Source organism: Mesoplodon bidens (assembly GCF_964165515.1).
Source record: "Mesoplodon bidens genome assembly, chromosome: 3".
NCBI classification, from domain to species: Eukaryota; Metazoa; Chordata; class Mammalia; order Artiodactyla; family Ziphiidae; genus Mesoplodon; species Mesoplodon bidens.
This window is the reverse complement of record NC_138178.1, coordinates 29,221,254-29,244,617: the sequence shown is the minus strand read 5'-3', so window position 1 is coordinate 29,244,617 and position 23,364 is coordinate 29,221,254. Positions and strand designations below refer to the sequence as shown.

Below are 23,364 nucleotides of genomic sequence, written 5' to 3'. Positions count from 1 at the left end.
GGTGTCCACAGAAAAATGGGCCCAGAGGCACAGACTAGAGGGGCTAGAAAAAGCTGCCTGCGCAGGTGGGAGGGAATACCAAATAACAAGAGTGGCACACGTATCAGAGGAGGAATAATGAGCTACTCAATAGGCAAGTTTCCACATGGCAAAAAGTAAAACTGGGTTCTCACCTCAGACTACACACACAACACACACACACATCAATCAATTTCACATGTGCTGAAGACACATGTATTCATCAAGGGAGATTGTCTTCATGGCTCTGGAGTAGGGAGACTTCATAAACAAGAACAAGACACTCAACCATAAAGAAGATGGGTCAATTTTACTACATAATTAAAAACTGTAAGATAAAAGCTACTCTAAATAGAGTTAAGACAGCTGGTAGGGATTGAGAGGAAATATGTGCAACATGTAACAAAGAATGAACAGCCAGAGACAAAGAAGCCCACGTCAACAAGGGAAGGATAACAGCAACAAGGGAAGGATAACCAAGTAGAAACACAGGGGAGGGGGTGCGCGGGTCAGTCACCAGCTGGCAGACCAGCCATCACACGTAACATATGCTGGAGGCCCAACCACCGCTGCTGGCGTCACCCTGATTTAGGGTGAAGTCCATCACCGTTTCTGAGGCTCACTTAGGATCTGAACACGATGGCCCCACCTCCACCCCAAGTGACTTTATGGGGATGTCTCCTGAGACGTGGCCATTTAACCCAAGAAACAAGAGCCCGACACAGGGATACTTATTTCTGTGGTAAACCTCAAATTTAACAAACTGTGCCCTCACTAACACTGGCTTGAGGGCCGACCCTGGAGGCCCACAACTGAGCCGCCGGGCATGGTGCCCCTGCTGCGAGGACTCGGGCTACGATCCAAACATGGGTGGACGGAACCCGCATTTCATTCTCACTACACAGATAGGTTCAAACAAAATACTATTTTTTAAAAAGGTGCATTCTTGAAGAAAATTTTAATTAAAAAAAAAATGAAAAGAAAACCCAAACAGTGCCTAAATCTTTATTTTTCATAACCTACATTTTTTCAAATTAGACAGTTTTACACTGAATGACACAAAGGAAACTTAAATTACCAATAGTTTACACATAAGCTTGATTCCAGTCTTAATGAAAAGAAATAGAACAGAAACAAAAGCCCTGGCGAGGCGTCCGTGTCACTGCCCTCCTGCGAGCTGGTGCCGTGGCCGCTCCTTCAGGCTGATTGTCCGCCGCTCCCCGCGGACGCAGATGCAGACACGGGCCGTACCTGCCCCTGAGGCCCGTGAGGCCCCAAACTGGCCTCCACACGGCACCGTGGTGGCCCTGACCACATGGCAACTTGACAGGTTTCTTGCCACCACTAGTAACAACCAGTGATGCAGTTACAAGAGGGCCTGATCAGAAACATCATGACACGGACTCTTAAAAAGCAACGACTCTTCTTGAATTCATGTCTGGTGAAACGGGGCCGGGTTCTCATTCTTATCTCTCCAAATGACAAGTATCATCACACAATTGTCCAAGTTAAAATGCCATTTGTGATGCTGTGTCTCTGACTCTGTACCTTGAGGTACTGCCAGGGGAGAGGAAAGAGTTACATTTTACACGGACAAAGCCAGACACCGGCTGTGCATGGTGGGGCTGCCCGTGGGCTGGCACCACAGCTTCCCGCTGTGCACCCCCTGTGCTTTTCTGTGAGTGGAAAACCTCAGGAATATCAGAAAGGTGGAGATTGGGGGACATTAAATAGCTCTTAGGCATATCGCCCTTGCTTAATTAAAAAGAATGTTATAAAAATCACATCAGAGTGAAGTCTTAACTCGGCTGCGGGAGTGTAGGCCTCACGTGCCTGGCCAGCCATGCCACCTGGCTGGGCCCGGCTGCTGTCACGGTCACCTTCATCCCAGCTGCACGCACAGCTCCACCCTGGTCACACAAAGGGCGGACGCACAGTTGGCCCCACACACCTGCCTCCAGGGAAAAGATCTGCCACTATTAAAAACCAGTGTCTGGGCTGCACAGGGTTTGGGATTCAGGGATGGTGCTGACAGCATCGCTCCCTCCTCTGGCAGAGACCGCCATGTCATGGGATCCCAGGGGCTCAGAGCTGGCCTTTCCAGCTCTTTCTACAGTACTCAACAGTTTGGGTATAAGAGGTCAATTATTTCTGATTTTTTCAGTCTGCAATTTCAAAACTACAAAGAAATAAATTCCTCTGTTAAATTCCTTTTAACAGGCATTTGCAAATAGGAGCGCTGTGTGCGTGTCTAGGTATTTGAATAAAGACGCTGCTCTGAAGGAGATGGGCTTGTTTTCCTCTGGCAGGCAGATCATGCCTATTAGCTATTTGTAATTTTAAGTAGATTATTTTTTACTTTCACTTGAAGACCCTGCCAGTTTCCACTTTCCAGATTATACCTCAAAAACCCTTTCAACATTAGCTGTGATTAGTACATACTTACATATGTTTAAGAAGAGCATGAAAATATTCGAACGTTTTAGTAAAACTTTCCATCTCCCTTTCACAGCAGCAAAGAGGCAGAATCAGTTCAGCAAACCAGTATAAGAGAAAAAGAAAAAACCTCAACAAATTAAAATAATATTCAAACCACAACACTGAGTTTATCTACATCCAGGTCAATAGCAACATTTATAATATATCAATTTTTATCATCTTTTTCTCTTTAGGGTACCTTTTTAATATGTTCTGATTATTTACAACTGTACAAGCAAAGCACACACGCCCAAGTGCACATATTTAATACAGTATCGACTATTTGCATTTACAGGATTTTTCAACAGTCTGAAAAAAGATCAACTGTGTAAGATCTTCCAGGTAAATTACAAACATGACTGCTCGCTCTTCCTACAGTGCTTACCCAGTAACACCGTGACAGCAGACCCCACTCACGCCAACACAGGCCGGTCTCAGGAACTCTAAGCTGTCATATACAAAAGTTAAGGCAAAGTCATTTTCAAGTTTAAATAAAATTCAAGTCTTTAAATATTGGATGGAAATAATCTCTTTTTTAAAAAGAAAAAAACCTTAGTCTTGTTAAATAACATTTTGTGGAATAAACTGTATGGTTACATTTAGCAGGAAATATTCTTATTTTAATGTCTGCTGCTTAGAATACTTAAAGAAAAAATTTAGGCATTTTAAAACAAAATAATTTATGTTTATTATCAACTGCTAGCTTTAGTGCATGCGTGTTCTTGGAGAGCAGCACTTAGAGAAGGGATCACAGACCCTGTCTTGGAGGTAAAGAGAGAGGAACTTGGATCCTCCAACACCAGAGGGCACCACAAACACCTTCTCCCACGATCTGTGTGCCGTGCGCAGAGGTTCGGAAATGCACCCCGGGAGGGGTAAGGTGGGGCAGACTGGGGCAGACGAGGGAGCCGGGCTCCATGCCCTCCCCACCTGCTCTCGGGAGCAAAACATCAGGGTACAATTTCGTGGTGACATGTCAGTGGGCAACAAAGTTTATGTTCCATTTAAGTTCTATTCACAATGTGCTTTGAGTTTATCTTACATAACAGCCACTTGAGACTGGAGTGAGGAGCTGGTTACTTGCTGGCAGGACATCAGGACTCTCGGTGCTCTGCAGGGTTACTCTGCCCAGTGGACCAAAAATGGGCTCTACTTAAAAAATGCTAGAACCACTTGTTAGGCTTCTGAATGAAAGGACAACTCCCAGGCCAGCGTGTGGCGCCATTGGACCCCGTCCCTTCCCCAGGATACACTCACAGCATCGCCTCGTGCCCTCAGTTCCACGGTCCTCAGCCTCACCCGGCAGTCTGGACATCTCAGAGGTACACACTTGCTAACCAGTTATTTTAAAAAATGAAGTAGCATAGTTCCGCTTAATTTAGAAAAACTCACTATATATATATATAGCTTGCATTCATAGCCACATGGAGGCTTAATAAAAAATATCAATTTGTTAGGATAAATGCATTTTCTATCCTGAAAAAAATCAGACTTATGCATCACCTCCAGTTAAGCACCAACCTAAAATAAGGTTTATATTAATTAAATCCTGAAAAATAGATTTTTTTCAAGAGGGGGGAAATCCGACTCATAGAAGAAAAATAACTTGCAGGCACCTTGTGGGCCTCATCTACACTGCAAGCTCCTAACCAGCGGCTCACTCACATCCCGAGCAGGACAGTGCTTAGTTGTGGCGACCTCAGCTCCTCGAAGCCCTCCCAGACCTCGGCGCTCACTGAGGGGACCTGGGTGGGGGGCTCTGTTCTCTGTGCAGACGCCGCCCAGAGGCTGGGGGAGAGGGCCGGCGGCCTGGCGGTCTCCTCTGGTCTTTGGGTGGTCCTGGGCTGGACCTGGGGGCAGAGGCCTCTCTGTCGGCGAGCTTCTTTTCTTCCTTCCCACAACCAACAGTGTTTGGCTTTTGTTCTTTCTGGGGCTGCAACGGGGAAGACGGTGGCTCTCTATTCGTCCTCTGACAAATCTCTGCGTAGCTGGGTTTTCGCAATTCCTGGGAAACAGACACAGCTCTGGGATTATATGACAACATGCGAAAATATGGTTCACTTGAGGTAGAGGTAAAAAAAAGGTTTCAACTGTAACCACGTTCAAAATTATTTTAAATAGAGAATTCCTACATTTCAACAACTGAGGTTCCCCTGCAGCACAACTTTCCCTCCAAGATACTCTAGAAATATCTTGTAAAAATGGTTAAAACTAGAAAAGGCATGGAGATGAAAAGTGCCGACCGAACTCTTTCCAGCCTCTGGCCTGTAATCACTTCTGAGCCACATACGAGCCTGAAAGGCGGCAGACACCAGACACCCTAGAAAAACACAGAAGCAGCATCTGCTCTCCCTCCCAGACAATCTGCCTCGGCACAGAGCAGGCCTCCTGGACCCAGGAAGAGGTCCGGCTGTCACTTATGGGTGACCTTCAACAGCTGTCTCTGAAAAGCATTTGTAACACTACAAACTACAGAGGGCTGGAGGTGTGGTTGCAGGAGTCAGAGGTAACAACAACAAAAAAGTAGGGTTTTCAGGTAAGTGGAAGCATGAAGGCTAAATGACAGATGAGGACATTCAGAAGTCTGTCACCTCCACCAACCATTTGTAACTTAAAAATAATTTTAACCTATAAAAAAGTTTTCTTTCAAGATTCAACCTAGCAGACAATAAGGGTTTAACTCCCAAATCTAAACGATAAAGGCCCACCCAAGATCAAACTGGGGACAATGCAAATCAGAATTTAAAATGCTGGACTGAGCGCCCAGGGGAGGAGAGAGGAAGAGGAGCTGGCGGTAGGCCTCTGTGGACCCGGGCGGGGCACGGGCGGGGTGGGAGGTGGGCGTCCCTCTGATCCGCACTTGGACCACCCTAAGTCCTAGGGAGACAGGAACTGGAAGCTGTGGCTCCTCGGGTGACAGCCTCACTCTACTGACCCTGAACAAGATGACCCGCAGCTGCAGGGACGACGAACAGCCAGATCGGTTAGTTACAATCATTAGCAAATGCCCAGGGTACCCTGCACAGAAAGCACGGTGTGCACACAGGCGGCCACCGCTCCAGAGAGCCCCTCTGCACCCTTGCCCCGGACGTACCAAGACGGCGCCGTCCACCTGCACCGATTTACTCGCAGTCGTGCAAAGGGTGGGAGGAGGTCTGTCCACACTTGGGGTTTCCTTCTGCCTCTCCACCACCTTGGGATCCCTGGAAAGACGCCACCAGGCAGACACATGAACATCCGGGCCCTGCGGGCAGCCCCGCAGTGAGCACAGCATGGGGCGCGGGCATCAGGTGCAGGTGGACTTACTCGGGCGGGTAGGCAGGGGAGGGGGCACGCTCGCAGGCTGCGGACACGGCACAGGGCACTGAGGGCTCTCGGGGGGGCACCGCGGGGAGAGTGTTCGTGCTTGCGTCTGCGTTCAGGCTCTGAAACCATCAAAAACAGTTTAGCACCGCATAGAGGCACGTCCGTCAGATCTTTCTCAATGATCTTAAACACACAACGATGGTACCAGCTTCGCCGTCCTCCCAGGAGCACGGGTGGGCCATCCCGGAGTACAGCTGGACACACTGTGGCCGGGAAGCAGCCCCCAGTCTCCCCTTCCTCTTGGCAAACGTCTCACCAATCTGAGGCCTCCCTCTGTGCATGAGCACGATTGCCTGCAAGCCTGCTTTCCCATCTGAACAGGTACTGAAACCTCCACCCATCTGACACCCCAGTGCCCAGCACCACCTGGCACGTGATCTGTGAATGTAGAGTTCCCAGCACAATCCAGTACGGCTCACTCGTTTTTACAGGGAAAACCAATAAGGTTACAGCTCCATCCCAATAAACCTGAGCGCCTTGAGGGGTGCAGGTGCTGACATCAGTTCCCATCTGAATTCACCAGCAGCCCCTGAAAGCAGTGTGTTAACTCTCCTGATTTAACAGGGAAGGATGAGGCTTAGTCTGTTTAAGGCAAACACCTGGAGAATGCCAGCCCCATGAGCAGTAACCACTCACTCATGTAGCCTTCTGTTAATTAACAACAAAAAAAAGGCAGCAGAGCAAATAAAGAACTGGAATGGAGACTAACTGCAAACAAGCATTTTCTCAAAATCTCACTTTTCAAAGCAGATAAAAAGTTCAGAAGTGAGAGATTCTGGAGGAAGTGAGATGGAGGGAATAGCACTGCCCCCCACCATGGGGCGGGGGTGGTGGTGATGGAGACATGGGGCCCCTGAAAACCATCACCTCTTGCGATTTTGTGCTCAAGGCTGGTGGAAACACAGGCATGGAAAACGCCGCCTTCTTGTAAAAGCTCCCTCATGTCCAGAGCATGCCTGAGACCGCCCCCCTCCCGTCTGAGGCCTCCCAGGGCCCTGCAGAGCCACCGAGCACTTCACCAAGAAGCAGGGACACAGTCTCTTCCACCTGGAATTGGGCTCAGGCTTCTTAAAAGTAGCAATTCTCTCTTCAAAATAAAATTTACACAAACTCACAATGTAAAAACAGTAAAAATTAAAAAAAAAAAACCCAACAAAGTACTGTTTTTGAAATGGGGTGAAGGCCTGCTTGTTCTCTTCCCCTGCCCATCCCCAAGGGGAGTAAGGTCAGGGTGAAGCCAGGACTCAGGATCTCTGAGCTGCAAGGTTTCTCTAACATCATTCCATGGGGCACTGATAACTCAGAATTTAAGACTTATAATAACGCACAAGACACGTTACATTTAATAAGTGCTTCTCTCTCCAAAATACAGGGTCTTGGAATCCTCTCAACCTTGAAGGCTAAAAATGGGAGCAGTAACTACACACTAGTATGAATACAACTAAAGACCTGGCTTTATAAATCCCACCGTAACCCCGCCTGGTACTGAGGGGCTCTGTGGGGGCTCTGCAGGTGTAGATGGTCTGGACACGGTCTGCAGGCCAGTGCCTTCCCCAACCCAGAGGCCAGGGGTTCTGACTCCTTAGGTCTTCGGGCAGTAGGCGGGGTGCTGGTGGGTGGGTTCCCACTGGAGAAAGACACGGTGGGTGGCCGTGGTGGAGCGCCAGGCTGAGAACTCAGCAGGCACTGGATGAGGCATTCTGGTCACCTCTGCCCTGGTCTGCTTGTCAACTGCCGCAGGGCCACAGGGAGCCCCTGGGCTCTTGCAGCACTCGCTGATTCCCAGGATGTAATCACTGCAGAGGCATGAACACCACAGAGCTCGCCGACAGCCACCCATATTATAGTAAAGTTGCTCTGGGCTTCTGGTTATTCATGTAGATTATTAAAAACATGTTACTTCTGGTATAATTCAGATTTTTCTTTTTTATTCTGCAGGTCGTGAATAGCAAGAATAAAAATACAACCTGAGTTTCTGGGTGAGTGAGTGTCTGTACAGTACACCAGTGCAGGGCTCCACCTCTGACCCTACTGCTCAAAACCTGTGTGGCCTCTGCAATCACTTATCCTCATAAACCTCTTCCGCATGTGAAAAAAGCACACATGTAAAGAGCAGGACGCCAGCGATGAGTGAGCATCAGGCTTGGGAGAGCTTACCCTTTCTTTGGACGATCCTGTGAGCAAGCCAGACAGCCTGTTCTCAAGCCTGTTCTCAAACAAGTCCTCCGTCTTCAAATGCCCTGCCGCCCCAGGCAGTGGGGGGAAGCTGGAGAGGCCTAATTCAAAGCTCGGGGAGGGCGGCCTGGGTGGTGTTGGAGACTGAGTCTGACTCCTCTGAAAGAGAAGAACACCGTGGAGTCGCCCTGGGGTGGCTGGGTAGGAGGGGCTCAGAAATACCGCAGGTGAGCGACGCAAACACTCGCTCCCTAGTCTTCGAAGGTCCACACCTGTCTGGAGAAACGGATGGCCAATCCAACCCCGCCGACTTGGTCACCTATCAAAGGTCATCTGTCAGGCAACTTCGACCATGAGAGCAGAGCTGAAAAGACGAAACCTCAGGGCTGCTCCCGGCCACGGTCAAACACGCCGATAAGAGCTGCGTGTGTACGACACCCAGACCCCCGGCAGCCGACAGAGACCAGTGGGACACAGCAAAGTGATAGATGCACAAGAGCCCAAGTCTCGACATTAAACTTATTCACCTCCAGACAAGTTTTGTGTTATCGCAGCAGAGTCTGTGATCTAAGTCATAAAGGAGAAAGTAAAAGAAAACAAAAGCCACTCTCTCAACTCTGTTCAACTTACGTAAAAAATTTCACAGATTTCCATTAAAAAAACAGTTTAACAAAAAAGGGAGGGGGCTTCAGTTATCTGAAAATTAACTTAACTGAAACTCCTTATATTTTTAGATCAGTATGTAAAAGCATGGTATTTAATATGAGACTCTTATCACATTCCCTGACTTCAAGAAAGTAAGTAAACTCAGCAAAATAATACCCAAGTAAAACTTATAAGCCAAAGAGAAAGGCAGTGATATACTTTTGTTGAAACACTCTTAGTCAACCTGCTAGGAGCCATTCTGTAACATCCAGTTCCTTGGTTGAAACAGACAAGGAACAGAAAGGGGAAATGAGTTTGTATTAGGTAGAACACAGGCATTTTTAATTGAATGGTGGGCTACTTGGACTGGAAGCAATGCTCTCATGGGGCTCACTTAACTTGAAAGGCCAAGATTTCCCAGAAACTTATACCAACTGGAAGATTATCTCTACAGAAGTAAAATCTAGAGAAGATCTGTTACAGCTCAAGTGAGAGCAGGTTAAGGATGAAATCGGATCCATGCTGAGCACAGCCCACCTCTCCTTTGGGCCTCCTGCTGCATGTCTTCTCCTTGGCGTAGGTGTCTGAGGGCTGCCTACCTTGCTCGCGTGTGTACCCTCTGAACCAGGCTGCACAGGTAACCGTGTGGCTGCAGTGTGCCCTGTAGTTCAGCATGCTCTAGGTTATGCTCATCTCAAAGCAATTTTTAGAGGCTTTATTTTAAACATCTGCATGTTTCTGAGGTGAACCCAGCTTTTCAGAAGATGAGCATTTCTAGGAAGAAAGACCTGACAAAAAATTGACTAAGTGTCAACTTTCAGGAAGAAAAGAGGCAATGTTTAACGTTTTTAGGGTCTGAATGGCTTAAGGTAAGGCATGAATGCCAACCCCTGGTCCCAAGGGTGTGGCCAGGCCACCTGCTCACACATCTGCGACCTGCCCCCAAGCTTCTCAGGTGTTCAGAACACCCAGTGCAGCAATGGGCTCACTGTCGAGTACACACATCTGCACCACGTGCATGGGCATCTGAGTGGTTCCAGGTATGAACATGCAGATCAGGAATACAAAACAGAATGAAACGGAAATGGCAATAGGAAAACATTTCACCTTTGCAGGTAATGCAGTGACCAGGGGCAATGATTTCCTGTAGGGTAACTAGTACCTGAAGAGATAGTCAGATGCCTGTCTTGTTAGTCCAAATGTAACAGGAATTCATGCATTCCAACTGGAACCAACTGATATAAACTGCCTTACCATAGGGTCACCAAAAACTAGACTGAACTGACCAACATGGTAAAATTAGGGTGTTCATTTACTACCAATATGCACTTTCTAAGTTCTAGGCAAATACAGTAATGAGAATGTACACACTCAATGGCTTGGGGTCCAGACCAAAAACTGTCTCAAGGCCTTTTCCAGGCCCCGGATGTGGAGCTCTACGAGAGCCCACGTCTACATGCACACTGCCCGCGCTCTCCCCTCATCAGAGCCCTGCAGAGCACCACCCAGAGGGGGAGCTGGTCAATCACCCTAAGCAGACACAACCACGTCTCCTGTACTTACCACTCACATAAACCCATCACTTATTCTGGGTTTGTCCTGACCGTAAGTTACATGCAGCAAAAAGCAACAATGCTTTCTACACAGTGGATACGGAGTAAAATATTTTGAATGAAAAATACTGATGAGCAAATTCCTACGTGAGAGAAGTTTATTCTGCTTGTCCAAACTCGTGATTCCGGTGATTTCAAAGTACACTACCTGGTCACCCACACAGAAAGCACTCACCTGGACAAGTGTAAACAGACCACATATGTGCATGATGCACTCCTGGGTGCACCTATGTGCCGCACAGGACATGCAGGTGCCAGCAGTTCCTCAGGAAACCAGCCACCACCACCTCCTCTTTAGAGCATCAAATAAAGGTCTATTATCACCTAGCGGACACCACATTATGAGAAAATCTCTTTTGAAAAGCTCCTTCTCACATCTTAATTAAATCTCAGGTTTGTTTAGTGTAAGCTAGGTTTAAACATCTTGTGAAAGTGGCACAGGCCTGATGTACTCACTGTGAACTTCTCCTCCCGTTTCTTCCGGTAACCAAAGGAGTTTTTCCTAGAGGAGAGGAAAGCAGAAGACTGTTAACTTTTCCCACTTGAAACATAATTTCACTGAGCACAGTACGTGCAGACACATTCAGTCTTCATGACTTTGTAATCTTTTATAGATGACTTTTGATTTTAAAATCCCAACCTTAAGAAGTGTAAGCAAAACAAAAAAAAATTTATAGTAAAGAAGTAAAATTGAGGTCTAGATAGGTAAATAAAAGAAAATATTTATTGAAGGAATTTTCCCATTTAGAATTTTTGTTATGATATGAACATTTGAATATCCATTCAGCTGGAGTGGCAAGATATGTAAAGTGTGACACTGAGCTATAAAGGTGAATTGTTAAAAAATGGTAATGACAATCTATCCAATTTATCATCAAAAGGAAAAGCTCCCAAGTAGCCTAGTCCGCTCCTGCACCCCCGGCCCTCCTCACTCCAGTGAACCACACAGGGTTTCTGAGCCCCAAGCGCTTCCTCTCCCCATCTGCCAGCCTTCCACTCCACAGTTCCTGAGGCACATTTCCAACGTCCAGAGTCTGACCCGCCAGCATTGGCGCCGTTCCCTGCACGGCAGCTTAAACCGCAGCGACAACCCCACCTACTGAGTGGATGTCATGGCAGGCCCAAGGGCACCAAGACACTTCACTGCCCGGATGGGCTTCCGTGGCCTAACAGTTCACACATTAATTCCCATTTATAATTTCATTTTTATTTACTTACCCTTTGTTATTTCAGCTGAACGCAAAGACTCCCTAAGGGCCCGTATTATGTAATTTGAAAAGGAATTTAGAAATAATCTTGACCAATTCCACCCCTGATGGGCCCAGCAAGGCCTGAATGCGCAGACGGAGCCGCCTGGGGGTCCCTCCTGCTCCCACCGCACCAGGAGCACACGCCCCCGGCCAGAAGGAGCTCCTGGGGGCACACCCTGTCCCATGTCCTCTGTACACAATACTCAGAAAAGTAGTCTTCACTTACAGGTTTCAAAGTCGGTTTACAACAGGAAAAGCTTATGGAGGCTGAGCCCAGGCTAGATGTGTGCTGGAGCGTACGTCCTTCCTGACATGCCAGGGCGGGGTGGGGGTGGGGGCTGTCCGGTCAGCTCTCCACATGTAACGACTGTGACCCAAGGCAGCCTGGCCCACCCTCAGTTCCCACTGAACAGTGTCCTGTTACCACAAAGATGGAACCGGTCAAGTCTCTGCTCTAAAAGTAACACCTCTGAGTAATTATATAAAACCTTGGATGGTTACAGCCTTCCATTTGATTTTCTGTGATGGACTTGAAAATAATGATTATAAAACACATCTGAATTAATGGAATCTGACACTACGAATAGTTTCTAAGTACACAGTACCTGTCCAAATGAAACTGTGAACACTCACCTTCCTCTACCTAAGCCCGGAGAGGACTCGAGGCTGCTCTGTTCCACCCGCCCGGGCCCCGCGTCTCTCTTGGCATAGACTGGAGGGTTCTGTAGCCGAGCTCGAGGCTGACCCGTCTGCCTCGTTTGTGGGCTCCGCACACCGTTCATCAACCGGTCCGCAGTGAAGTTAAATATCGAAGGACTTTCTAACAGCCCGGGCCCTCTCTCTGCACTGGGAATGGCATGGCGCAGATGAGATTTACTAGGATTCCTGTAAATAAAATGTTTGTATATGCTCAGTTCTAAAATGATCATGGCATTATGAAAAGAGCGTGCTAATACAGAAATGGCTAAGCTAAAATTTGCTTTCTTTTTAGGAAAAGTATTAAAAATGTTACTTAGAATAGTTAGCTCATAATATGTCTGATAATGCAAATCTAAATGCAGTATGGACGTTCTGCTTGGCTGTAGCCCAGGTCCAAATTAAAAGCAGGCGCATGCAGATGCAAGCTGTCCCAGAAGCCTTTGTCTCACGAGTCTACCCTCTACGTAGGCTTTGCAGCGCGCATTTCAGGGTTTAATGCTCACAGAATGGAATTCCACGCTTTGAGTTGTTTTACTCCTGGTGGACATTACTGGTGGTCAAATCTACCATTAGCCAGCACAGAACAGCCTCTTCACTTAGTGTGACTCACCCAAATGGTGAGAATGACGGAAGTTTAACACATTTGCTTTTGCTTTGCTTTGAAAGTATACAATGTGGCAGCGACCTCTTGTTACAAACCCTGGGGAAACAGCAGCCTTTCAACCCCTCACAGACTTGCCTGCTCCTTGGAGGGTATTGTCTGAGTGAAGTCAGAGGAGATGCTGCAGGTTTGAAGGTTGGAGACGTGAACCCATTTATAAATCCAGTATTTGGAAATGGCGTTACCTAGATTCATTAAAAACAAACAGACTTCAGGTTGGTTAACACTGGTCGCTGACGTTCCATGTCCTACTTGGAGTGCTCGCCGTGGAGAAGAGCAGTGGGTAGGACTACTGCTAACGGCCAAGACTCCTTGATCCAGGCTGGGGCCGAGACCTCACAACAGCCCCACGAGGAAGCCGCCTCACACACGTGGAGGGAAGCGTCTGCCCCTGCCCCGCCCTGCCCGGTGCTGAGCACAGGCTGAACATGCGATCCCACACTCTCGTCCCGGTGCCCAGACTGACACCCCCGGTGTGCTGACATCAAGTCAGCAACTCTTCATTCCTGATGACTTTAATAAAAGCCATCAAAGCTCTCAATCTTGTGGGTATTTAGGGATCTATTTCACAATCACAGCCTTGGAGAGTGCCCTTTTAGCCTCACCTGCATGCAAGTCTTGCTGAGTATCACGATATTTTCAGTTCATTAACAATTATGTCCCAAGTCACAATTTATGGCGATATACTTCATAAACATATACATATGTCAGAAGAAAATTAAAGAGGATCACAGTGCCCTTAAAAGATACAATCCTAAATATAATCTTAAAACATTAAAAATATTAAGTACAGAATTCTAAATTATCAACCAACTACTAAAAAATCTAGTCAAAACAAAAATAAGATAGAACTTAGTGTTGAAATAGTTCTTTTTTAAAAATCATGAAAAGAGTGAACACTCCTATTTTCTGGATTCTGAACATGTGGTTTCAAACAATTTCTGTATAAACAACATTCCCTGATGGATTCAAAGGCATTTAACTCCTTGGTGCCACCCAGTTCCCACCTTACATTTTCACTAAATTGAGAGATACGAATAGGCCACTCCTTGTTTGGGGAAAAGGAAAAGGAAAAGACAAAAAGCCGGCAATTCCTCTTAACTAGAGCTAACCAAAAGCTGTAATAGGATGATTAAAACCAGCTTAGGACCAAAACAAATCATTCCAAATTTTGAAAAAGAAAATGAAAGCAATAAAAGGGAAATGCTGAGGGAGAAAGATGCAGCTAAAACTGTGTTAGGGGACTTCCCTGGTGGTGCAGTGGTTAAGAATCCACCTGCCAATGCAGGGGACAAAGGTTTGAGCCCTGGTCCAGGAAGATCTCACATGCCATGGAGCAACTAAGCCCGTGCACCACAACTACTGAGTCTGTGCTCTAGAGCCCATGAGCCACAACCACTGAGCCTGTGTGCCGCAATTACTGAAGCTCGCACGTCTAGAGCCTGTGCTCCGCAACAAGAGAAGCCACCACAATGAGAAGCCTGAGCACTGCAACGAAGAGTAGTCCCTGCTCGCCGCAACTAGAGAAAGCCCGAGCACAGCAACGAAGACCCAATGCAGCCAAAAATTAATAAATAAATAAGTAAATAAATAAATTTATTTAAAAAAAAACTGTGTTAGGGACTTCCCTGGTGGCGCAGTGCTTAAGAATCTGCCTGCCAATGCAGGGGACACGTGTTTGATCCCTGGTCCGGGAAGATCCCACATGCTGCGGAGCAACTAAGCCCGTGAGCCGCAACTACTGAAGCCCATGCACCTAGAGCCTGTGCTCAGTAACAAGAGAAGCCACCACAATAAGAAGCCTGCACACAGCAATGAAGAGTAGCCCCTGCTCGCCACAACTAGAGAAAGCCCGCGCGCAGCAACGAAGACCCAACGCAGCCAAAAATAAAATAAAAAGCAACAAGAAAAAATCTCCAAAAAACTGTGTTAAGATCTCCAAAGCTCTTCTGAGGAACTACCATATATTCAGAAATATATCTATCACACCAGAACTAGAGTTTGAAGATTGTAAATCATGATAAGCAACAATTGAGACGAATCATTTCATACCTGTAATTTTACATATAAAACCCTGGTATTTAAGTAATTTTGCTCAAGAGTTTAAAAATAAATTGGTTGCTAACGCAGTAATTTAACACAACTTGCTGAGAATTAATAGGCCTCATCTTGTCACTTCTGCTCAAAATGACGCAGTCTGTTTTACAATGGGCCTCCGCGGCCCAGCCAGATCAAAGGAACCAGACGCACGGCCAGACTACCGCCCAGGAAGCGAGGGCCCCCACTTGGGACAGGGACAAATACGATTAAGAGAGATTAGAAAAACAAGCACAGCAGTGAGACTCCTTTGGAGGAATCATTCAACCAAGAATTGACGGATACTATTCCCCTTGAAGATTTCCTTGCTCACGATACATTAACTACATGGCTCTCAGTACACTTCCACAGAACACAGTGAGGATTTCAAAACAGCAGTGTGTTTTCTTACCATAAGGATTCACTCAACAGAGACGGAGCGCTACCTTATGTGTTCACTGCTCTCGTCCCACGCTGGCCCTGGGCTCCTGAGGGCTGTCCCTCCTCCCTATCCATCCTCCCGGCCCTCATGCCTCAGGACACACTCAAGGCCTGGACGGTCTGGCCCTGACAGACCTTACCAACCTCCCCTCCCAGTCCCTGCTTCAGCCTCTGCTTTAGCTCAGAAATACTCAGAGATTCACACAACTGTCGCCTGTCCGACGTGTGTCTTTCCTGGACACGCATCTTGACATTCTGTGCAAAACAGGCACCAGGTACCCAGGTGCACCAATGCTCCCTCCCCAATGCCTGCCCTCTCACCATCAGTGGTCCCGACTCCCCCTGACTTGGCCACAGCCATACCTTCAGGGTTACTCAGTTCCTGCTCTTTGACCACAACCTTCCCCATGGCCCGCCCTTCGCAGAGCAGCCCTGATTCTCACATCCCGCTCCATCAGACTCCTGCAACTGCCAGACATGGCCCGCCAATCACGCTAACATCTACAGCAGCACAGCTGGAGAAAAGTGATGGATCCATTACACATCTATTGAGTCTAACCACAGGCCTTAAACAGGCCAAAATCTGTAAAAATTAATCACTCCAGCCAGCTGTAGGGCTGGTGTGAGAAATAAAGCTTATAAGACAGTACAGGCAGACCTCAGAGATACCGTGGGTTCAGTTCCAGCAACAAAGCAAATGTTGCAATAAAGCAAGTCACACAAATTTTTTGGTTTCCCAGTGAGCATGAAAATTATGTTTACACTATCCTATCATGTACAAAAGTATTATACCTTAAAAAAACAATGTACACACATTAATGAAAAAATACTTTATTGCTAAAAACTGCTAATCATCCTCTGAGCCTTCAGTGAGTCTAAGATCACTGATCACAGATTACCATGACAAATATAATAATAATGAAAAAGTTTGAAATACTGTGAGAATTACCAAATGTGACACAGAGACACAAAGTAAGCAAATGCTGTTGGAAAAATGGCACCAAAAGACTTGCTCAATACGGGGTTGCCATAACCTGCAATTTGTAAAAAAAAAAAAAAAAAAAGAAAAGAAAGAAAACCAAAAAAACAGAGTATCTGCAAAGCGCAATAAAACGAGGCCTGTCTATATGCCTTCCACTTGTCCTGGATTGTTACAAGCCTATTAAACACCCTTTTCTCCTTCAAACCATGTCCCATTGGATTCCCCTCTGTGCTCAGAAGGACCCCGCTAGCCTACAACTCGTAATCACATTTTGTGTTTTTCTAGGGATTACACAGCTTACGAAAGGAACTGCTAGACAGGAGGGGAGGCAAACCAGGCAAAGGATCGGGATCTCATTATTGGAAAGGTTTTTTAAAATTTACACAGTTCCATATTTATCTCCCAATTAAACTGAAAATCCACCAGAGAACTTGAAGGCCTGTTTTACTACAGCAAACGGCATCCGTATTGGTTTCCCGTTAGAGGAAGATCTTATTCTCCAAAGCACCCAGTGTCTGCCACAGGGTTGTCTGCCATAGAAGCTTCCAGTGAAGCCAGGACTCACCAAGGGCGGATCAAGATAGCTATGTGTCGCTGACCATGTCTGGGGGGCGATCAGGCTGTAGAGAGGAAACTGCTGCTGGGGGCTGTAGACTGGAGGTAAGTAAAACGATGCGGTGTAGCGCTGCTGTGTGTAGAGGCTCATGTCCAGAGGTCTAAAGCCATTCTTTGGCAAAAATGTGTTTATAGCTATTGCCTTCGCTTTTATCCGTGCCTGTTTGAAAACATGTAAGTTTCTGTTAGAACACTTAAGGACACTGGTTTGCAGATAAAGTATAACCAATGGTCTTGCTTACCTTAATTGGTTTTCCTTGAAAAGTTTTGACTTCTTCCCGCAGATATTTGTAAGCCTGAAGACAAAATCATTCATAACACCATTGTGTTGATTTTATAAATAAGATGAACCTATAATTAATTCAGCACCTCAAATAAGCAATTATATAGTTAAAATATGGTGGACAGGACCTAGCACAGTGATTCTTAACCTTTTTGGGTCACAGATTCCTTAAAAGATCCTGATAAGAGCTATGGAGCCCCTATCCAAAATTCTCATTAATGTAATATTGTCAATTGACTATACATCAATAAAAAAGAAAAAAAGGAAAAAAATTCTCATGAACAGTATTTGTATACAATTTTATAAGTGTTAATAGAAACCATAAAAGCATCCCACAGATCATAGGCTAAGAATCCTTACCTGGGAAAACAACAGATACCAAGGTCCTAGTAATAACCCCAATATGAACTTGGAATTACAGTTTAGGAAATGAAAGGATTAGGATCGCAATATTCAAAAGTCATTATTTGTGAAGCTCCTGATTCTGCTCCAAATTCTCCTACATAACACCAAAGGCTCTGACCCATGTGACTCAGCCTCAGGCCATATTCCCCACGCAGGTAAGGGGGGCTTGCACCTGCCCCACAGACCTGCCTTTTCTCACCTCCCATCACCTTGCTCCTCCTAGTCCTTCTTTCCCTTCCACCCAGTTAAGACCCATCTTTCAGATTCTTGCTTCTCTCTTCTGAACCCACAGCAGCCTCACCGTGTTAACGCCTCATACTCTACTACCATTCCTTTACGCAGGCTAGAGTTTCCCCTGAATATGATGCTTCCTTCAAGGGCAGGGAGCCGTCTGAACTCCAAGCCTCTCACAGAGCTTCTCAATGCCTTTTCAAGCACCTTGTAATACAAGGTTGCCCAGGGAAAGTTAGAGTTAGGTTCAATTTTCCCAAACACTTTTCCAAATATTAAAACCTTTATCTGTACAGAGGTAAGAAAAGAACCAGTTTTCCTAGGCTGCCTGTCTTACATGTCCTTAGAAAATAACGTCTGTGCTTTTCACATCGCTACAAAACTGTCTACACACACACCTATTTAGGTTTCTTCAACCTGATTTCCCTGCACCTTATGTTCACACTCAACACCACATGTGATCGTAATCTCCGTGCCCACGTTTAGTCCCACTATGTACTGACTGCTAAGTACTGGTAACCTCTGTCCTTTGTGGCAGAACAGGGTGGGGGGTAGGGGGAGAAAGAGCTTACCTGTTGTGCATCTGCTTCTGTTTCAAATGTAATAAACCAATTATCATTATAGGCAAATTCACAGTTAATAAATCTCGGTAAGTTATCTCCTTTAAATAGTGCTTCTACTTCCTACAGGAAACAGAGAGGTTAGAAATTAATTCTCAACTATGCCACTGTTTGTCCTCACCAAAGAAACACGGTGCCCACTCTTAAGGACAGATGCCCAGAAGACAACCCCAGCACACCGAAGTCCAGGGCCCTCTCTCAAGGTGGCTGAGGAGTCCAGTGTGGCTTCCAGAATTAGGATCCCACTGTCACAGGAAATAAAATTCACAACCCACTGACAGCTTTCCTGACTCCTAAGAGACCAGAAACTAAATTAATAGGAAAATATTTTATTTTACCAGTAGCTAATAACTATACAATTTGGAGGCAGAGAAAGGTAATTTAAGAAATCTAAAAATTTGCTGGCCTTTTGCTTCCAGCCAAGATGGACTACATTTACCCTCCCACATGAAATAATTACAAACAAAAGACAAAATATATGAAATAGCATTTTTCAGACAGTGGACCTCGGGCCATGCAGGACAGCAATCCCTGAGAGGGACAGGTACAGACGGGTCCACGAGTGCCTGACTCACATATGGGGCTTCCAGGCTGTGGTGCCAGGAGGGTGGGCACAGGCCCAGCCCAAAGCTGCAGAGCTCAGGGGTTCCCCCCAGGGCTCTGTGTTCAGGAAACAGCAACCTGAAGTGATGAGAGGTTTCCCCTAGAGCTCTCCGGGATCAGGGAGTGTCTCCACCAGCCTGAGTGTAAAACAATCCTAACACAGGACATCAGGTGGAGCTCTCAGGAAGCACTGCCCCAGGGGGAGGCCAGTCTGCTTCCACCAGTTCCAAGTCACTTAACTGAGCTTCAAAACAGAGCTTAAGAACATGTACAGAAAGGAGTACAAAAACACTCCGTACCCAATAAAATAAAATCCAAAATGCCTGGCATTCATTCAAAATTTGCCAGGCGCACAAAGAAACAGAAAAATATGACTTATAATGAAAAGATCAACCAGTCAAATTAAACCCAGAAATGCACCGATACTGGCACGTCGGCTCAAATCAAGCACAGGCCACACTGGTGTTCCCTGCATCCTTCTCATCATGAAAATTTGTTTTGGAAAGTGATTTAACATAAAAATATGTTCTCTGTCTCAACTTGTTGGTTTACTATTCTTATTTTAAAATGAATAAATATTTAAACCTTTTCTCTTTCTAACTTTTAAATACTGAAGTTACCATAAACTCTCACTACTTTTTTCAGCATGAAATGTGTAATGGAGTCCTGAGACCAAAAAGTTTGAGAAGCACTCTTACAAGTGAATCACACTGTAACTATGAGAGTGTGTAAATCTTGGGAAAAAAGTGTTACTGTACGTATTTTTGCTTTAAAATACATCTTCCAAAAACCACAGAAACAAACAAAAAACCCACCCAAAGAAGTCCAAATTTCCTTCAGAGGAGAAATGACTTACTTCTACAGGGGTGGATTCAGGTATTTCACGTAATATTACTATGCAACGATTCTGATTTGGCCTTACTTTTTCTCCCTTCTCATCCACTTGGACTAAAGGTAAAGCTGTAAAGAGAAGAGAAATGGATGATACACAAATATTAAAACAAATCAACCAGGGGGCTTCCCTGGTGGCGCAGTGGTTGAGAGTCCGCCTGCCGATGCAGGGGACATGGGTTCGTGCCCCGGTCTGGGAGGATCCCACATGCCGCGGAGCGGCTGAGCCCGTGAGCCATGGCCGCTGAGCCTGCACGTCCGGAGCCTGTGCTCCTCAATGGGAGAGGCCACAACAGTGAGAGGCCCGCGTACCACAAAAAAAAAAAAAAAAAAAAAAAAAAAAAAAAAAAAAAACAAATCAACCATTTGCACTACATCGTGACCTAACGTAGATACTCTAGCGGGACGTGTTAGACTACATCGCCAGACGCATTAAAGAAAGCCGTATACAATGGGAAAACTATCAAAAGTCTTGATAGCTTAACACAAGCTATCAAAAGGTTTTAGACCAATCTTGCACATTACAATTAGGGGCTCTGGGGAGCCCTGTGGGAGCTGTAACAGAGGTAACGCTATGACACAGGTTCTCCACAGCTCAAACAACTCCAAGTTGGTCACAATGCAGGGCTAGAGACTTTCTCTTTCTACAAGTCCCCAAAACAAGACACTTTCCTGTCTCCTTACGACTTAATTTTGAACTCACAGAAGTTGTCAAGCACCCTTCCCTAACGATAGATCTTACATGACCACAATCCACCATCGAAACAAGGGTCAACACTGCCAGCACGGGGACAGGCCCAACTCAGGTTTCACCAGCTTTTGCCTTATCTCCTTTCGTTAGGTTTTGTTTTTTGGTGTCACTCTATGAAATTCTATCACATGCAGACTCAGGTCATAGCACACCAGGATCAAAATCAGGGCTCAGAGCTGTGTACCACCACGAAGACATATATTACCAACATCAGAAATGGAAACATCCCTTAGTACCAAAGCTAACTTTTGGGAAGTAGGATCCATGAGAAAAGAAAACTCAAGGCCCATGTGGTTTCTGGAGAATCCTACCAAATGTCAAGAAAAAAATAACAATTCTATAGTGCAAACTCTTCTGAACTTAAGAAAGTACTTTCCAATTCAACCTATGAAGCCAGCAGTTCTTTGATACCCAAACTAAACAAAGGCATTACACAACAAGAAAACTATAGACCAATATCTCCCATGAACAATAAAAATTCTTACCAAATTTTGCCAAGTTGAATCTAACAATATATAAAGATGGGAATACATAATGAATGACAAGTGGATTTTTCTCAGTAATGCAAGGTTGGTTTACCAAAAGAAATAAGCAATGTAATTCACCATATTAATGGGCTAAAAAACAAAAAAAACCCCACACAACTATCTCATAGATGCAGAAGCATTTGACAAAATCCAACATTCATTTCTGATAAAAATTCTCAGCTAACTAAGAATAGAAGGGAAACCTCCTCACCTACAAAAAAACCAACATCTAGCATCCTTCTTACTAGAAGATGGGCCAAGGCAAGGATGCTGACTCTCCCCACTTCTACTCAACACAGCACTGGAGGCTTAAGCCAGGGCAATAATGCAAGAAATAGAAATTACATGCACCCAGACCGGGTGTAAGAAGGTAACCTTTTCATTCACTTTCATTCAAGCTGAGCTCTATGTAGAAAATCTGATACAATTTCCATAAAAAACTAAATTGTGAGTTTCAAAAGGTTTAAGTACACAAGATTAATATTCAAAAATAAATTTTATTTCTACATACTAGCACCGAACACCTAGAAATTGAAATAAAAATATTTATGCCCAAATATGAAATACTTAGTTATAAATCTGGTAAGATATGAAACACCTGCACTATGAAAACTGAAAAACATTGCCAAGAGAAAAAATTTTAAGATTTTTCTAAATGAATGGAGAGATACCCTATGTTCATGAATTGGAAAACCCAATATTGTTAAAATGTCAATACTCCCCAAATTGATTTATAGATTTAAGGTAATCCCAGTAAAAATACCAATAGGACCTTTTGAAAAACCAAAATGTCGATTCTAAAATTCACATGGAAATGCCAAGCATTTGGAAGAGCCAAAACAAAGCCGGAGATTTTGCAACTACTCTAAGATGAACTATAAAGGCCAGTGCCATCCAGACACTGCAGCAATGGCATCAAAACAGACAAAATAGATCGAGGACAGACATACGACCCAGAGAGAAACCCACACATACAGGGATAAATGATTCTCACAATGGCACAAAGGCAGTGCAGTGGAGAAGCAGAGTGTTTTCAACAAATGGGCTGGAAGAGCAGCACATTCACATGCAAGGGGGTAGAGAGCTCATACCACATACAAAAATCAGCTGACAATAGATCACAGACCTAAAAATGTAAACCCTAAAACTAAAACTTCTAGGAGAAAATCCTTGTGACCCTGAATTAAGCAAAGATTTCTTAGGCACAATACCAAAAGCAAGATCCATAAAAGAAAAAAACTAATAAATTGGACTATATAAAAAAACTGAAAACTCTGCTTTTCAAAAGACATTATTAGAACAAAAAGAGAAGCCACAGACTGGGAGAATGTATTTGCAAATCACATCTCCAATAAGGACAAATACAGATACGTGCATCTCAAATTGCACACAAATACACGCTCCTCAAATCTCACCAGTAATAAAACTAATTAAAAAAAAAAGTGGTGGGGGTGGGGCATCTGAACAGACAGCTCAGAAAGGCAGCACATGAAAAGACTGCCCAGTGTCATCAGGCACTAAAGAAACAGAAATTAAAACTACAATGAGATACCACCGCACACCTGCTAGAAAACCTACAATGGCCCATCTGTGACGCCAGGCCGGGTACCTTAGCACAAATGGCTGTGAATCTAAGCATCACACTGGCAAGAAAAATGCTGTCAAGACCACGTACGATGCAGCCTGGGCTGCAGTCTACTTACATCTCAGCACTTCGACAATCAGGTCCATGTCGGTGCTGAGCTTCTTGATGTGGTCCAGGTTAGCTACCGTGGTGATTGGCACGTACTGATCACTGTCCATCTGCGATATAAGGTACATGTCACTAGCAAGGTTCTCCCTGGAGAAAGAAGACAATCTGTCTTAATTCACAACTTCTTTAAAAGGAAGCTTCACAAGAGGCACGAGTGTGGTACGGTACTGCCCTGGAGTGAGAGCTGAGTTCAAAACCCCCCCTGCGATTTGCCATCTCTGTGACCTTACATCGATTTTGTCAAAGACATCTGGGGAGGCAGAGAGAGCAAAAGTAAAAGT

General features: G+C 45.3%; 1 protein-coding gene across 2 annotated transcripts in view; it reads right to left on the bottom strand.

Annotated features, from left to right (window-relative positions):
* Positions 1-1,007: 1,007 nt before the first annotated feature.
* Positions 1,008-23,364, bottom strand: part of LARP4B (La ribonucleoprotein 4B) — an 85,468-nt gene continuing 63,111 nt past the window's right edge. For both annotated transcript variants that reach the window (XM_081227020.1, XM_081227019.1), the window contains exons 7-18: positions 23,034-23,170; positions 20,018-20,121; positions 18,511-18,621; positions 17,262-17,315; positions 16,970-17,179; positions 12,984-13,090; positions 12,179-12,430; positions 10,752-10,797; positions 8,020-8,196; positions 5,803-5,921; positions 5,591-5,699; positions 1,008-4,501 (exon numbers count right to left, since the gene is read on the bottom strand). In XM_081227020.1, the coding sequence (XP_081083146.1) occupies positions 4,229-4,501; positions 5,591-5,699; positions 5,803-5,921; positions 8,020-8,196; positions 10,752-10,797; positions 12,179-12,430; positions 12,984-13,090; positions 16,970-17,179; positions 17,262-17,315; positions 18,511-18,621; positions 20,018-20,121; positions 23,034-23,170 (1,699 nt within the window). In that variant the 3' untranslated portion in view covers positions 1,008-4,228. The remainder of the gene's footprint in view (positions 4,502-5,590; positions 5,700-5,802; positions 5,922-8,019; positions 8,197-10,751; positions 10,798-12,178; positions 12,431-12,983; positions 13,091-16,969; positions 17,180-17,261; positions 17,316-18,510; positions 18,622-20,017; positions 20,122-23,033; positions 23,171-23,364) is intronic.